The 15,509-nt window shown below is 49.0% G+C and overlaps 1 protein-coding gene across 1 annotated transcript in view; it reads left to right on the forward strand.

Annotated features, from left to right (window-relative positions):
• Positions 1 to 7,919: 7,919 nt before the first annotated feature.
• LOC140430061 (PI-actitoxin-Avd5a-like) overlaps positions 7,920 to 15,509 on the forward strand; it is a 76,380-nt gene continuing 68,790 nt past the window's right edge. The window contains exon 1 of the mRNA XM_072517601.1: positions 7,920 to 8,075. Coding sequence (XP_072373702.1) covers positions 8,021 to 8,075 — 55 coding nt within the window. The 5' untranslated portion in view covers positions 7,920 to 8,020. The remainder of the gene's footprint in view (positions 8,076 to 15,509) is intronic.

A 15,509-nucleotide genomic window follows, 5' to 3' on the forward strand; every position in this document is an offset into this window, starting at 1 on the left:
ACTGGAAAGAATGAAGTGGATGATGTGTTGGGTGCTCTGGATCCATGGAACACATACAGGCCACCAACACTTAAAATAGTGCAACACTATTTTATTAAGTTAGAAACTGTTGAACATACTTTCACTGTGGGTGAACTATGCTTGTCCGAACCAGTCTATGCACTCGGCACATAGAACATTACAGCGCAGTACAGGCCCTTCGGACCTCGATGTTGCGCCGACCTGTGAAACCACTCTAAAGCCCATCTACACTATTCCCTTATCGTCCATATGTTTATCCAATGGCCATTTGAATGCCCTTAGTGTTGGCGAGTCCACTACTGTTGCAGGCAGGGCATTCCATGCCCTTACTACTCTCTGAGTAAAGAACCTGCCTCTGACATCTGTCTTATATCTGTCTCCCCTCAATTTAAAGCTATGTCCCCTCATGCTAGACATCACCATCCGAGGAAGAAGGTTCTCACTGTCCACCCTATCCAATCCTCTGATCATCTTGTATGCCTCAATTAAGTCACCTCTTAACCTTCTTCTCTCTAACGAAAACAGCCTCAAGTCCCTCAGCCTTTCCTCATAAGATCTTCCCTCCATACCAAGCAACATTCTGGTAAATCTCCTCTGCGCCCTTTCCAATGCTTCCACATCCTTCCTATAATGCGGCGAGCAGAATTGCACGCAGTACTCCAAATGCGGCCGCACCAGAGTTTTGTACAGCTGCAACATGACCTCATGGCTGCGAAACTCAATCCCTCGACCAATAAAAGCTAACGCACCATACGCCTTCTTAACAACCCTCTCAACCTGGGTGGCAACTTTCAGGGATCTATGTACATGGACACCAAGATCTCTCTGCTCATCCACACTGCCAAGAATCTTACCATTAGCCCAGTACTCTGTCTTCCTGTTATTCCTTCCAAAATTAATCACCTCACACTTTTCTGCATTAAAATCCATTTGCCATCTCTCAGCCCAGCACTGCAGCTTATCTATGTCCCTCTGTAACTTGTAACATCCGTCCGTACTGTCCACAACTCCACCGACTTTAGTGTCATCTGCAAATTTACTCACCCATCCTTCTACACCCTCCTCCAGGTCATTTATAAAAATGACAAACAGCAGTGGCCCCAAAACAGATCCTTGTGGTACACCACTAGTAACTGGACTCCAGTCTGAACATTTCCCATCAACCACCGCCCTTTGTCTTCTTCCAGCTAGCCAATTTCTGATCCAAACTGCTAAATCACCCTGAATCCCATGCCTCTGTATTTTCTGCAATAGCCTACCGTGGGGAACCTTATCAAACGCTTTACTGAAATCCATATACTCCACATCAACTGCTTTACCCTCATCCACCTGTTTGGTCACATGGTGAGGATCTGTGCTGTAAGCTCTGTCCTTGTAGGAGGCTGCATCCTGAATGAGCGGGAACTCTGATGCCCCCTGTCTTTATAGTGAGGTGATTGGCTGCGGTGTTGTGTGTTGATTGGTCTTGCTGTGTGTCCATCAGCACTGGGCAGCACGGTAGCATTGTGGATAGCACAATTGCTTCACAGCTCCTGGGTCCCAGGTTCGATTCCGGCTTGGGTCACTGTCTGTGCGGAGTCTGCACATCCTCCCATTGTGTGCGTGGGTTTCCTCCGGGTGCTCCGGTTTCCTCCCACAGTCCAAAGATTTGCTGTTAGGTGGATTGGCCATGCTAAATTGCCCTCAGTGTCCAAAAGTTCTCTTAGTGTTGAGTGGGGTTACTGGGTTATGGGGATAGGATGGAGGTGTTGACCTTGGGTCGGGTGCTCTTTCCAAGAGCCGGTGCAGACTCGATGGGCTGAATGGCCTCCTTCTGCACTGTAAATTCTATGATCAGTGTGTGTGTAACTGCGCTATGATATACTGATGTATATTATGACATCCCCCCTTTTATAAAAGAATGTATGTGTGTGGCAATAAATAATGTATGGTGAGAATGTTCCTAACTACGTGTGGGGTGCGAAGACATATTTACAGGACTACGTACATGAGAACTAAGCTTTTTACATGGGAAGGTGCCTGGTGCAGAGAAGCAGTATGCAACAAGAATAACGAGATCAACACTATATACAAACCAGGGAAACGATCAAACAAAGCAACAAAACAATTCAGAGAGTCCATAAGTCCGCAAACTTCATAAATTAAGCCTCTGAGGTGGGCGATGAATTCTGGTTGACCGTAAGGGTGGCACACCACTCATCGTCTGGATCGATGCTGTATACTGATAGAAGCTGGATTCTGTGCTTCGGGGACACCCTGTTTTTTGTAACGATACCGATTCGAAAAGGTGCCTTCGGGTCCTCGGTGTCAATATCGGGTAGTAGGTCCGCATCGGACTCGGTGACCGTGGGTTGAATGGCCCGGACATTCCTGCGAGGCTGGCCGGAGCGATACAAATTGGCAGGCCGAGCTGATCTGCATAAAGGAGCATAGTGGCCAAGTTTGCCACATCTCAGGCATTGTCGGGATTTGGCAGGGCATTGCGCTTTAAGTGGGCGGAGCCACAGTTGCCGCATGTTGTAGCATCAGTACGTTTGCTGCACCACCGCGCATGCGCGGTGCGGCCGTTCATGGTGCGCGCCTGCGCAGTACGTTCGTCGCCGTCCCCTCGTTCGGTGCGCACAAGCGCGGGAGTCAGAGAAAAGCGCGCGAAATGGCCGCTCTCATCCCGGCTGAGGCCCTGGAGTTGCTCGATTGCTTGGACCCGTTATGCCTCATGGGGATCTTGCCGCGCCGTTTCAGCCACTTGGATGTGGGAACACCGACTAGTGGCGTGTTCGTGTAGCACGCAGGTCTCGATGGCGGTCGCTAGGGTGAGCTGCTTTACCTTGAGGAGCTGCTGGCGTAGGGGGTCCGACTGAACACCAAAAATGATCTGGTCGCGTATCATCGATGCGGAGGTGGGTGAGAAAGGACTGGAAAGGTTCATCCTTACCCTGCAAACGCTGTTGGAATACATAGCACTCAAAGCTTTCATTCACTTCTATGTTGCAGTGACTGTCAAACTTGAGGAGGACCGTTTTGAATTTTGATTTATCTTCATCGTCAGCAAAGGTGAGAGAATTGAAAATGTGGATGGCATGTTCCCCAGCCATGGATAGGAAGAGAGCGATCTTCCTGGTGTCCGAGGCATCTTCCCAGTCTGTGGCTTCCAGGTAGAGCTGGAAGCGCTGTTTGAATATCTTCCAGTTGGCCCCTCGGTTACCGGTGATGCGGAGCGGCGGCGACGGGCGGACGCTGTCCATTTTGCAGGATGACTGTATGCTGGTGGAAGGCAGATCACTTGCAGGTAGGTCTAAAAGTTCTAATATCCCTCAACTCCTGGTATCATGATGTGTTGGGTGCTCTGGATCCGTGGAACACATACTGGCCACCAACACTTAAAATAGTGCAACACTATTTTATTAAGTTAGAAATTGTTGAACATACTTTCACTGTGAGTTAACACGATATTAGATTGAACTAAAGACCTATGCCTGTCCTAACCAGTCTATGCACTCAGCACATGGTGAGGATCTGTGCTGTAAGCTGTAAGCTCTGTCCTTGCAGGAGGCTGTATCCCGAATGAGCGGGAACTCTGATGCCACCTGTCTTTATGGTGCGTGTGCTCTAACTGGTGATTGGCTGCGGTGTTGTGTGTGTTGATTGGTCCCACTGTGTGTCCATCAGTGTGTGTGTATCTGCACCATGATATACTGGTGTATATCATGACAGTGGAGACTGGAGACCCAGGAGGCAGCCAGTGGGACCTGGAGAAAGCGGTCACTGACCAGAGCAATCGGATCGCCTTGTTCGAGCAGAAGGGACAAAGTTGGTAACAACATAGAGAGCACACAAGGGGAAGGTGGAAGGTCAGAACGGGTCCAGCCGCCAAAACCGAAGAATTGTCAGACTACCTGAGGGCACAGAGGGCAGAAACCCGATGGAGTACATCGTGCAGGTGCTCGGAAAACTGGTCGAAGGGGAAGGCTTCACCAAGTCCCCAGAGGTAGATTGGGCCCAGAGCTTGCTCTGCCAAAGGCCCAAAGCAGGAGAACCACAGCGGGCAATCATAGAAAAACTCCATAAACGATAGCATTCTAGGAGCCAAACAGGGTGAAGAACACATGGCTGTGTAAATGGGAGTGACATACAATCCACGGGCGAAATTCTCCGTTATCTCCGGATGCTCCATTACCTGGACTTGCTCATGGATCTCCTGTCTTTCGAACTGACTCAAGCATTCAACAAATACATCATATATCTTTAGATCCCAAGACCGAGCCCCCAAATTACATTGTAACACCCTGGGCTAGGGCATGCTTAATTCCAGCTCCACTTGACCTGGAGTCGTAGCACAGGTGAAATTAGATTTTATTTAAGATACCCAACGTCCTTGATTGAGACAAATAAACTGCAGTCACCAGGTTTGTGACTTTAACACAAGTAATCATAGGGTCGTAGATTTCCTACAGTGCATAAGGAGGTCATTCGGCCCATCAAGTCTGCACCGACCCTCTGAAAGATTTCTGCTTAAACGCACACCCCAATTTTGGGTCCATGGACCAAAATACTATAAAATAAAATAAATGGGAACAAAGGAAATTACAGGATGAAAAATGAAACTGGGATAAAAGAAAATAAAATGGAGATTTCTGAAGAAATGTTGAGATGCAAATTAGCATATCAGTGTTTTCCTAGATGACTAGAGGAAAACAATGGGGGTGTCGAAAAGATAACTTCAAAGTAGAGAGATGAGGAAATTGACATGTATATGCCAAAAGCCGACTCCACAAAGTGGATAACATCAGAGGGAAAGAATGGTATCCATAGAACATTGACTGGGATGAAAGGTAGACAAACACAGACACAGCTGCCGTCAGCCACACCTAGCTGCAGAAACAGTCTCCCAAAAACAAGTTGCTGCAAACAGGCAGCCAGTTAAGATCAGACGTTGAACTGAGCAGATATTGTCTTCGCTGAGACTGGCAGTTATATCAAATGTGGTCACATAACCTGTGCGTGGTAATTATTTGCTGGTTTTAGCTCAGACAGTTATATAATATTGGATGTTGTATCGGAACAAAGGAGTGTCTCAGAGGCCAGGGAACGTAGGTCGTTGGGAACTAAGAGATAATTATTTGTAATACCTGATGTCCATAGCCATCAGTGTACCCAAGTGTTGAGATATTATAGTCCTTCTTGTTGAATAAACTCGGTTTGTTCTCACTGGAACGAAGGAGGTTGAGGGGAGACCTGATAGAGGTATACAAAATTATGAGGGGCATAGACAGAGTGGATAGTCAGAGGCTTTTCCCCAGGGTAGAGGGGTCAATTACTAGGGGGCATAGGTTTAAGGTGAGAGGGGCAAGGTTTAGAGTAGATGTACGAGGCAAGTTTTTTACGCAGAGGGTAGTGGGTGCCTGGAACTCGCTACCGGAGGAGGTGGTGGAAGCAGGGACGATAGTGACATTTAAGGGGCATCTTGACAAATACATGAATAGGATGGGCATAGAGGGATACGGACCCAGGAAGTGTAGAAGATTGTAGTTTAGTCGGGCAGCATGGTCGGCACGGGCTTGGAGGGCCGAAGGGCCTGTTCCTGTGCTGTACATTTCTTTGTTCTTTGTTCTTTTTGTGTGTTGTTTTTCTTTTAAGTTAATAAATATCCTTTACTTATTGTTCATACAGGACTATTCCTCCCTGGTTCACATATTTTCCTCACATTGTACTAAATTGAACATATACACCACGAGGAACGAATGTTTCAAGTTACCTCCTGGGTTTTGGGATACTCTCACATTTAACATCAGCGGGGTGCTTAAAACAACAGACAAGTATCTTTGGAGCCGTGTAGTCTGCATGCCTCATCACCCTTTCATTTTAAACGTGTACTGGCAGAATGTCTTCCTGAGCAGTATTTACTGTTCAAGAGAGCACATAACACCAGGATGTGGCCGGGGCTGCTTCGAAACAGTTGCACGTGGCTGATTGTGATATTCTGCAGAGCTCTAGAAAGAGCTTAATACATAAAAATTCAGAACAAAGCCAACTTGACACCATTGGTAGTGTGTGCTAAAAGGGGAAGCGAGCAGAAGGCGTGTTTGATGATGGCCTCATGCTGGAGAAATGTTTGAGGATGATTCTTTGATTGTGGTGGTTGAAAGGTGAGGACGCAGAGCCCTATCATTCTCCCTGGGAAGGTCTGAAAGAAATAATACAAATAATGGGATGGTTGTGAGCCTTGTCCCCTTGACCACCTATACCATCCTCCTGGTCTGGCCCTGGTCTCACTTCAGTCACTTGCCTGTCTGGTGCGAATGTGAGAAGGTGCCATTCCCATTGTGGCTCGTATTTAGTACAATGCGCACTACAGCTTTCTGTGGCACACACTCCTGAGAACCCAAGTCAGTAGGGGGAATAAAGTCTGCCCTTCCAAGACCAACATCCCCATTATCAAAGTCCTGTGGGAGACAGCAATACAACTATGATTGATTTGTTGCCACTTCTGCGGAAGTGATTGCAACTTTTTAGGGGTATCCAAAGGAGTCCCTCATTTTATCCAAAAAGGTCCCCCAATATCCCACAAACTCCACAAACTTTGCACCTTCTCCTGACATGTCCTTCTTGCCAATGAAAATCAGATCTGACGGAATGCAGTTGCAGTTTTATAGGTGGAGCTGCCCCCATGAATGGACATGCCCACAGTGAGACCCACCACTTCCCCCACCCCTCCCGATGAAGATGTTGGACATCACGTTTACTTACAAACATTTGAACACCCATAAGAAAATGAAATAAAAATCGCTTATTGTCACAAGTAGGCTTCAAATGAAGTTACTGTGAAAAGCCCCCAGGCATGCAGAATGAGGAGCAGGAGTGGGTTTGGGAGAAGAACATCTGGATTTGGCCTTTGCATCATTTTGCATAAGCTGGAGACACTGCAATGGTGAAAATTCAGGTTTTAATATTTATGAAGACAAGCAAGACAGGGAGATGGAAGCGCTTCATCAAAACTTTATGAACTTGGGCGTTTCTGATTGTCATTATTTGTATCTTTCAGCTGTGGGGAGCAATGGGATAACTCAAAGAAATCACTCTGGGCGGGATTGACCGTTTCTCGACGCCAATTTCGTAATCGTCAATCGGGTGGAGAACCCCTTTTTACGACGGAATCGGGGGTAGCGCCTGTTTGACGCAGGTTTTGCATGTTCCGCCCCCTCAGAAATGGCATAATTGCGGCGCACATCGCACGCGGTTGGGGCGTCCACAGCGCGTCACCTGAAGGCCCTCCCCTGATGCTCTGCCCCGATCGGCTGAGTTCACGACGAAGCAGGGGATATGTGGCCCCAGTCATGCGGTAACCTGGCATGGTGGCTGCGGACTGTGTCCAGCGCCGCCACAGTCGGGCGGGAGCCATTCCGCTGGCCAGGAGGGCTTCCGCAAGGTCTGGGGGGACAGGTGGGGGGTGGCCAGGGGGTTTCCAGAGGGTCACTATCTGGCAGGTCGGGTCCGCGCACGGCCGGCACCATGTTGTGCGGCACAACCGCTGCAGGTCATCGCCGTGTGCTTGCACGGCCACGGACCCGGCAATTCTCCTGGCATTTATATCATGGAGGCCGGGAGTTTTACATGGCGCGGCTGCTAGCCCTTTACCGGTCGCAGCATCGGCGAGGGGATGCGCCGATCTTTTCCACATTAAACGCTACAGATCCTCCGCACTTAACCTCAGAATCAGAGAATCTAGCCCTCTGTACGTCTGTGAAAGGATAAGCACTCTGGGTTACCCTCTACTGATTTGTGTCCTTGTCAGCTTGTTTTTACCTGTCTCAGTGACGTATTTGGCCCAGGAATGCTCAGTCTGTCATTTTGTGTCAACATTAACCAGCAGTATGTTCACAATGCTCAGTGAGTCACTGAGCAGCCTTCCCTTCATATAAACCAGCTCCGTATACGAGATAAGTGTCAATACAAGTGGACGACTGCACGGTTACTGACTCAAAGCTTCCACTGCAGGAGAATGGGGTCTTTCTCAGCCTTTGCTCTTCTGTCCATGTTCTTATTCTCTGAAATCGGTAAGTGCCTCTTAATACCGCTGGTTATAGTCATGGACTTTACTTGCTTCTCACGCTCATATTTATTTATTACCATTTTGTTTAGTTAAATAAGGACTGGAGTCTGCACATTCACATTATATCATTTGATCTGCAATTGCTTAAGGCTTACGGGGGCTCTGGTTGTTCTGGACGGCGACTTCATCAACACACGTGGATTTTAAAAATGTTTCTGTGATGCTGCTGCACTTGTTCACTGAGCATTTCACGTCCCATTGCTGATTGGTGAAGAGTCTGACTCGCAGCTTGAATGGTGATTGTCTGTCACTGAGTGACAGTGTTGGGGACGGTGTCAATCTTTGCTAAACACCCACTGGAGCCCACACCAAGCAGGGATGGCACTCCAGGATATTTAGTGAAGGATGCTCAGCAACATAACATTAAAATGGGTTCACACCCTCCCATATTCACGGGTAAGCTCCAAAAGACGCCAGTTCCAACAAGCAGACTTGCAATAGTATACGTATTTCCCATCTGCATTGTTGATGAATTGTAATTTAGGACAATATCCGTAGATATTGAACAAGACAATGATGACCCTTCCTTCAGTTCCTAATATGTATCAATTCCGAAAGACCTCCTGGTTTCTCAGGCCTCTTGATTTTCCAATATGGCGGGTAGGAAGTACACACTCACTACAAAGCACACCTCCACCATATTGGTGAAAAGTGGATGCGGTTGTGTCATATGACCATAAGACGTAGAAGCAGAATTAGGCCACTCGGCCCATCGAGTCTGCTCAGCCATTCAGTCATGGCTGATATTTTTTCCATCACCATAATCGCTGATCGCCTTATTATTCAAGAACCTATCTATCTCTGTCTTAAAGATACTAAGTGATTTGGCCTCCACAGCCTTCTGCGGCAAAGTTTTCCACAGATTCACCACCCTCTGGCTGAAGAAGCTCCTCCTGATCTCTGTTTTAAAGGATCGTCCCTCTAATCTGAGGTTCTAGCTTTCCCTAAAGTGGAAACATCCTCTCCACATCCACTCTATCCAGGCAGTATCCTGTAAATTTCAATAAGATACCCCCCATTCTTCTAAATTCCAACGAGTACAGACCCAGAGTCCTCAACCGTTCCTCATACGACAAGCTGTTCATTCCAGGGATCATTCTTCCGATCTTCCCCTGGACCCTTTCCAAGGCCAGCACATTCCTTCCTTAGATACGACCCAAAACAGCTCACACTACTCCAAATGGGGTCTGACCAGAGCCTTATACAGCCTCAGAAGTACATCCCTACTCTTGTATTATAACCTTTTTGACATGAATGCTAAATGAATGTCAGGAATGTGCAACCTGATTATGCTAATAACAGAATTTGTTGTTTAGATTAGGGTCCTGGGTGATTTATAGGGCCCATGTTCAATACAGTTCTGCTCCAGCACATAACTCACAACACTCTGAACTCAATACAACTTGGCACTTATCACCTGGCAGGCCCTGATCCTTAACACAATTCAGAATGTGCAGGGATGTTCCTCTCAAACCCATATTACAAGAATATGGGCAGCTCAGCCCCCAGACACAAATCACCCCCCCATTGACCACTACTACCCACCCCCCACTCCCCCATCCCCCACCCCAAATCATCAAATGTCCCTGACCCTCACTCCAAAGCCCAATCACCCAGCCTTCCTCATTCAGCTACAACTTGATCTTCATTAATGATTCTGCCTGCACTGAAATGAGGCCTGAGGACCAATATCAGGATCTTCATCAAACTCAGGGGCAGTAACCCGTGCTTGAGTTACTGGGACAAACATTGGCATGATAGTGAGTCATTGACCCTGCTCCCCAGCAATCAGTAACCAGCGCTGTATGTGAAAGGAGAGTGCTCTTCATTACAGAGTTGGAATACTGTCTTCTGTGTGATTCCATGATAGAAAGCTCTGTTCGTCCTCGATAGATTTTGCGTGGGATTTTCCGTTGGTTAACGCAGAAATCGCGGAGAGCACCAATTTGACGCCAAATCGCAATTCTCGGTCACCTTGTCAGTGGCGTCAATGTCACGTCCAGAACGCACTTACAGAAAACACCTTTTGCATGTCATTAGCGGGCCCGACCCGGTATTCTCCGGGGCCTCCGTGATTCTCTGCCTTGATGGGCTGAGTTCCCGAATGCGCAGTTCATTTGTGCTTTTAAAAAGCGTGAAACCGGCGTCGTGGGTGATGAGGGAGAGAGAGGAGGTAGGACGTGGAGAGGCGTGACTGTGGGCTGCTGGGCCAGACACTGGCGTGGGGGGGGTGATGAGGGAACAGGACAACTGGCCGGGGGGACCCCCCCCCAGGGGACTGGGGCGGTGTCCAGTCACGGACTACCTTTGCCATGGTCTGCAAGGCAGCCATCTTGCTGAGCACCCCACTGACCAACCGCCTTGGCCCCTGGTTGTGCAGAGTGACACCGGCCGTGTTGGGTGCCCATCCCCCCAAACCCCACACTCAACCATCTGCCATAGCCTCCCCCCCCAACTTGGCCACCACCTGCCTGTAGCCCAATCAGGGCAACGCCCACTGTAGCCCCTACGGGTGCACCGGGCAGGGGCGACGGAGATTAGCGCTGGCAAGGCAGTGCCAGCCAATGGTACCCCTGGTGTCAGGGACAGTTGCCAGAGGCTCCCACAGTGCCAGATAACAACGGGCTAGTGGTGCAGAGATAGGGGGGGACATGCGGGGGCAGAGCCCACAGTGCCAACTGGGCCCACCATGTAGCCCGTTGCATCTGGTTGGGCATGGGGGTGAGCACCGTGGTAACATGTCGGTCATTTACCCTGTGCAGACAATGGATATTGGAATTCAACCAGCGATGGTGGCCTTCATGCTAGTCGCCGCAGCCCTGAGATATGCCTGTGGCTGTACAAGCTGGATCTGCACGAGGAGGAGGAAGCTGCAGCAGCTGAGCGTGCAACAACGGAGTGTGCCACAGAGGAATTGGAGGCAGCTTCCCAAGATGGAGAAGGAGTCGCCCAACAGGCCGAGGAGGAGGAGGTGCAAAGGAGGTGCCACATGAGGCCCTGTGTGTACCGGCACAGTCTATATTTCAAGGATCTGCCGGAGACTCCGGCTGAGATAGAGAGTGTGACATGTCTGCCAGATGATGGCACATCTGGCACTGCGGGGGTAAGGGGGAGGACACCCGCTCCCAGTGGCCTTCAAAGTGACGGTCACGCTGAACATTTACGTGACGGGGTCTTTCCAGGCGCCGAGTGGACACCAGTCCGGGATTTCACAAACTCCTCTTCCAGTGGTGGCGATGTGCTGAGCGGTCGTCCAGAAGGTGGCTCTCCCTTGGGAATGTCAATTTAGGCCCTTTTAACCAGTAAATTAGATACCAAAATAACAACAAAAAAAAAACGCCTTCACCCTAAACGAACAACCATCCAAGGAAATACCCTCAAACCAGACAAAGAGTCGGAAAAATTGCAAGAGTAAAAGTTGGGAGAGGAAGATCTAGGCCTCAGGGTGAACAGACATGTGGAGCAACGCGGAGCAGCGCATGGCGGACCGAGTGGGATCGCCAACGCGAACACCAACCCCAACCCACCGATGGAGCTTCTTTTAATAGAGTTCCAAAAACACGGGGTTCATTATGGAGGATCTCATGACGGCGATTAGCTCAGCCATTGAAATCTCTTTGGCCCATTCCACCAAGCACTGGAAAGAATGAAGTGGATGATGTGTTGGGTGCTCTGGATCCATGGAACACATACAGGCCACCAACACTTAAAATAGTGCAACACTATTTTATTAAGTTAGAAACTGTTGAACATACTTTCACTGTGGGTGAACTATGCTTGTCCGAACCAGTCTATGCACTCGGCACATAGAACATTACAGCGCAGTACAGGCCCTTCGGACCTCGATGTTGCGCCGACCTGTGAAACCACTCTAAAGCCCATCTACACTATTCCCTTATCGTCCATATGTTTATCCAATGGCCATTTGAATGCCCTTAGTGTTGGCGAGTCCACTACTGTTGCAGGCAGGGCATTCCATGCCCTTACTACTCTCTGAGTAAAGAACCTGCCTCTGACATCTGTCTTATATCTGTCTCCCCTCAATTTAAAGCTATGTCCCCTCATGCTAGACATCACCATCCGAGGAAGAAGGTTCTCACTGTCCACCCTATCCAATCCTCTGATCATCTTGTATGCCTCAATTAAGTCACCTCTTAACCTTCTTCTCTCTAACGAAAACAGCCTCAAGTCCCTCAGCCTTTCCTCATAAGATCTTCCCTCCATACCAAGCAACATTCTGGTAAATCTCCTCTGCGCCCTTTCCAATGCTTCCACATCCTTCCTATAATGCGGCGAGCAGAATTGCACGCAGTACTCCAAATGCGGCCGCACCAGAGTTTTGTACAGCTGCAACATGACCTCATGGCTGCGAAACTCAATCCCTCGACCAATAAAAGCTAACGCACCATACGCCTTCTTAACAACCCTCTCAACCTGGGTGGCAACTTTCAGGGATCTATGTACATGGACACCAAGATCTCTCTGCTCATCCACACTGCCAAGAATCTTACCATTAGCCCAGTACTCTGTCTTCCTGTTATTCCTTCCAAAATTAATCACCTCACACTTTTCTGCATTAAAATCCATTTGCCATCTCTCAGCCCAGCACTGCAGCTTATCTATGTCCCTCTGTAACTTGTAACATCCGTCCGTACTGTCCACAACTCCACCGACTTTAGTGTCATCTGCAAATTTACTCACCCATCCTTCTACACCCTCCTCCAGGTCATTTATAAAAATGACAAACAGCAGTGGCCCCAAAACAGATCCTTGTGGTACACCACTAGTAACTGGACTCCAGTCTGAACATTTCCCATCAACCACCGCCCTTTGTCTTCTTCCAGCTAGCCAATTTCTGATCCAAACTGCTAAATCACCCTGAATCCCATGCCTCTGTATTTTCTGCAATAGCCTACCGTGGGGAACCTTATCAAACGCTTTACTGAAATCCATATACTCCACATCAACTGCTTTACCCTCATCCACCTGTTTGGTCACATGGTGAGGATCTGTGCTGTAAGCTCTGTCCTTGTAGGAGGCTGCATCCTGAATGAGCGGGAACTCTGATGCCCCCTGTCTTTATAGTGAGGTGATTGGCTGCGGTGTTGTGTGTTGATTGGTCTTGCTGTGTGTCCATCAGCACTGGGCAGCACGGTAGCATTGTGGATAGCACAATTGCTTCACAGCTCCTGGGTCCCAGGTTCGATTCCGGCTTGGGTCACTGTCTGTGCGGAGTCTGCACATCCTCCCATTGTGTGCGTGGGTTTCCTCCGGGTGCTCCGGTTTCCTCCCACAGTCCAAAGATTTGCTGTTAGGTGGATTGGCCATGCTAAATTGCCCTCAGTGTCCAAAAGTTCTCTTAGTGTTGAGTGGGGTTACTGGGTTATGGGGATAGGATGGAGGTGTTGACCTTGGGTCGGGTGCTCTTTCCAAGAGCCGGTGCAGACTCGATGGGCTGAATGGCCTCCTTCTGCACTGTAAATTCTATGATCAGTGTGTGTGTAACTGCGCTATGATATACTGATGTATATTATGACATCCCCCCTTTTATAAAAGAATGTATGTGTGTGGCAATAAATAATGTATGGTGAGAATGTTCCTAACTACGTGTGGGGTGCGAAGACATATTTACAGGACTACGTACATGAGAACTAAGCTTTTTACATGGGAAGGTGCCTGGTGCAGAGAAGCAGTATGCAACAAGAATAACGAGATCAACACTATATACAAACCAGGGAAACGATCAAACAAAGCAACAAAACAATTCAGAGAGTCCATAAGTCCGCAAACTTCATAAATTAAGCCTCTGAGGTGGGCGATGAATTCTGGTTGACCGTAAGGGTGGCACACCACTCATCGTCTGGATCGATGCTGTATACTGATAGAAGCTGGATTCTGTGCTTCGGGGACACCCTGTTTTTTGTAACGATACCGATTCGAAAAGGTGCCTTCGGGTCCTCGGTGTCAATATCGGGTAGTAGGTCCGCATCGGACTCGGTGACCGTGGGTTGAATGGCCCGGACATTCCTGCGAGGCTGGCCGGAGCGATACAAATTGGCAGGCCGAGCTGATCTGCATAAAGGAGCATAGTGGCCAAGTTTGCCACATCTCAGGCATTGTCGGGATTTGGCAGGGCATTGCGCTTTAAGTGGGCGGAGCCACAGTTGCCGCATGTTGTAGCATCAGTACGTTTGCTGCACCACCGCGCATGCGCGGTGCGGCCGTTCATGGTGCGCGCCTGCGCAGTACGTTCGTCGCCGTCCCCTCGTTCGGTGCGCACAAGCGCGGGAGTCAGAGAAAAGCGCGCGAAATGGCCGCTCTCATCCCGGCTGAGGCCCTGGAGTTGCTCGATTGCTTGGACCCGTTATGCCTCATGGGGATCTTGCCGCGCCGTTTCAGCCACTTGGATGTGGGAACACCGACTAGTGGCGTGTTCGTGTAGCACGCAGGTCTCGATGGCGGTCGCTAGGGTGAGCTGCTTTACCTTGAGGAGCTGCTGGCGTAGGGGGTCCGACTGAACACCAAAAATGATCTGGTCGCGTATCATCGATGCGGAGGTGGGTGAGAAAGGACTGGAAAGGTTCATCCTTACCCTGCAAACGCTGTTGGAATACATAGCACTCAAAGCTTTCATTCACTTCTATGTTGCAGTGACTGTCAAACTTGAGGAGGACCGTTTTGAATTTTGATTTATCTTCATCGTCAGCAAAGGTGAGAGAATTGAAAATGTGGATGGCATGTTCCCCAGCCATGGATAGGAAGAGAGCGATCTTCCTGGTGTCCGAGGCATCTTCCCAGTCTGTGGCTTCCAGGTAGAGCTGGAAGCGCTGTTTGAATATCTTCCAGTTGGCCCCTCGGTTACCGGTGATGCGGAGCGGCGGCGACGGGCGGACGCTGTCCATTTTGCAGGATGACTGTATGCTGGTGGAAGGCAGATCACTTGCAGGTAGGTCTAAAAGTTCTAATATCCCTCAACTCCTGGTATCATGATGTGTTGGGTGCTCTGGATCCGTGGAACACATACTGGCCACCAACACTTAAAATAGTGCAACACTATTTTATTAAGTTAGAAATTGTTGAACATACTTTCACTGTGAGTTAACACGATATTAGATTGAACTAAAGACCTATGCCTGTCCTAACCAGTCTATGCACTCAGCACATGGTGAGGATCTGTGCTGTAAGCTGTAAGCTCTGTCCTTGCAGGAGGCTGTATCCCGAATGAGCGGGAACTCTGATGCCACCTGTCTTTATGGTGCGTGTGCTCTAACTGGTGATTGGCTGCGGTGTTGTGTGTGTTGATTGGTCCCACTGTGTGTCCATCAGTGTGTGTGTATCTGCACCATGATATACTGGTGTATATCATGACAGTGGAGAC

Source organism: Scyliorhinus torazame, chromosome 9, assembly GCF_047496885.1.
Source record: "Scyliorhinus torazame isolate Kashiwa2021f chromosome 9, sScyTor2.1, whole genome shotgun sequence".
NCBI lineage: Eukaryota > Metazoa > Chordata > Chondrichthyes > Carcharhiniformes > Scyliorhinidae > Scyliorhinus > Scyliorhinus torazame.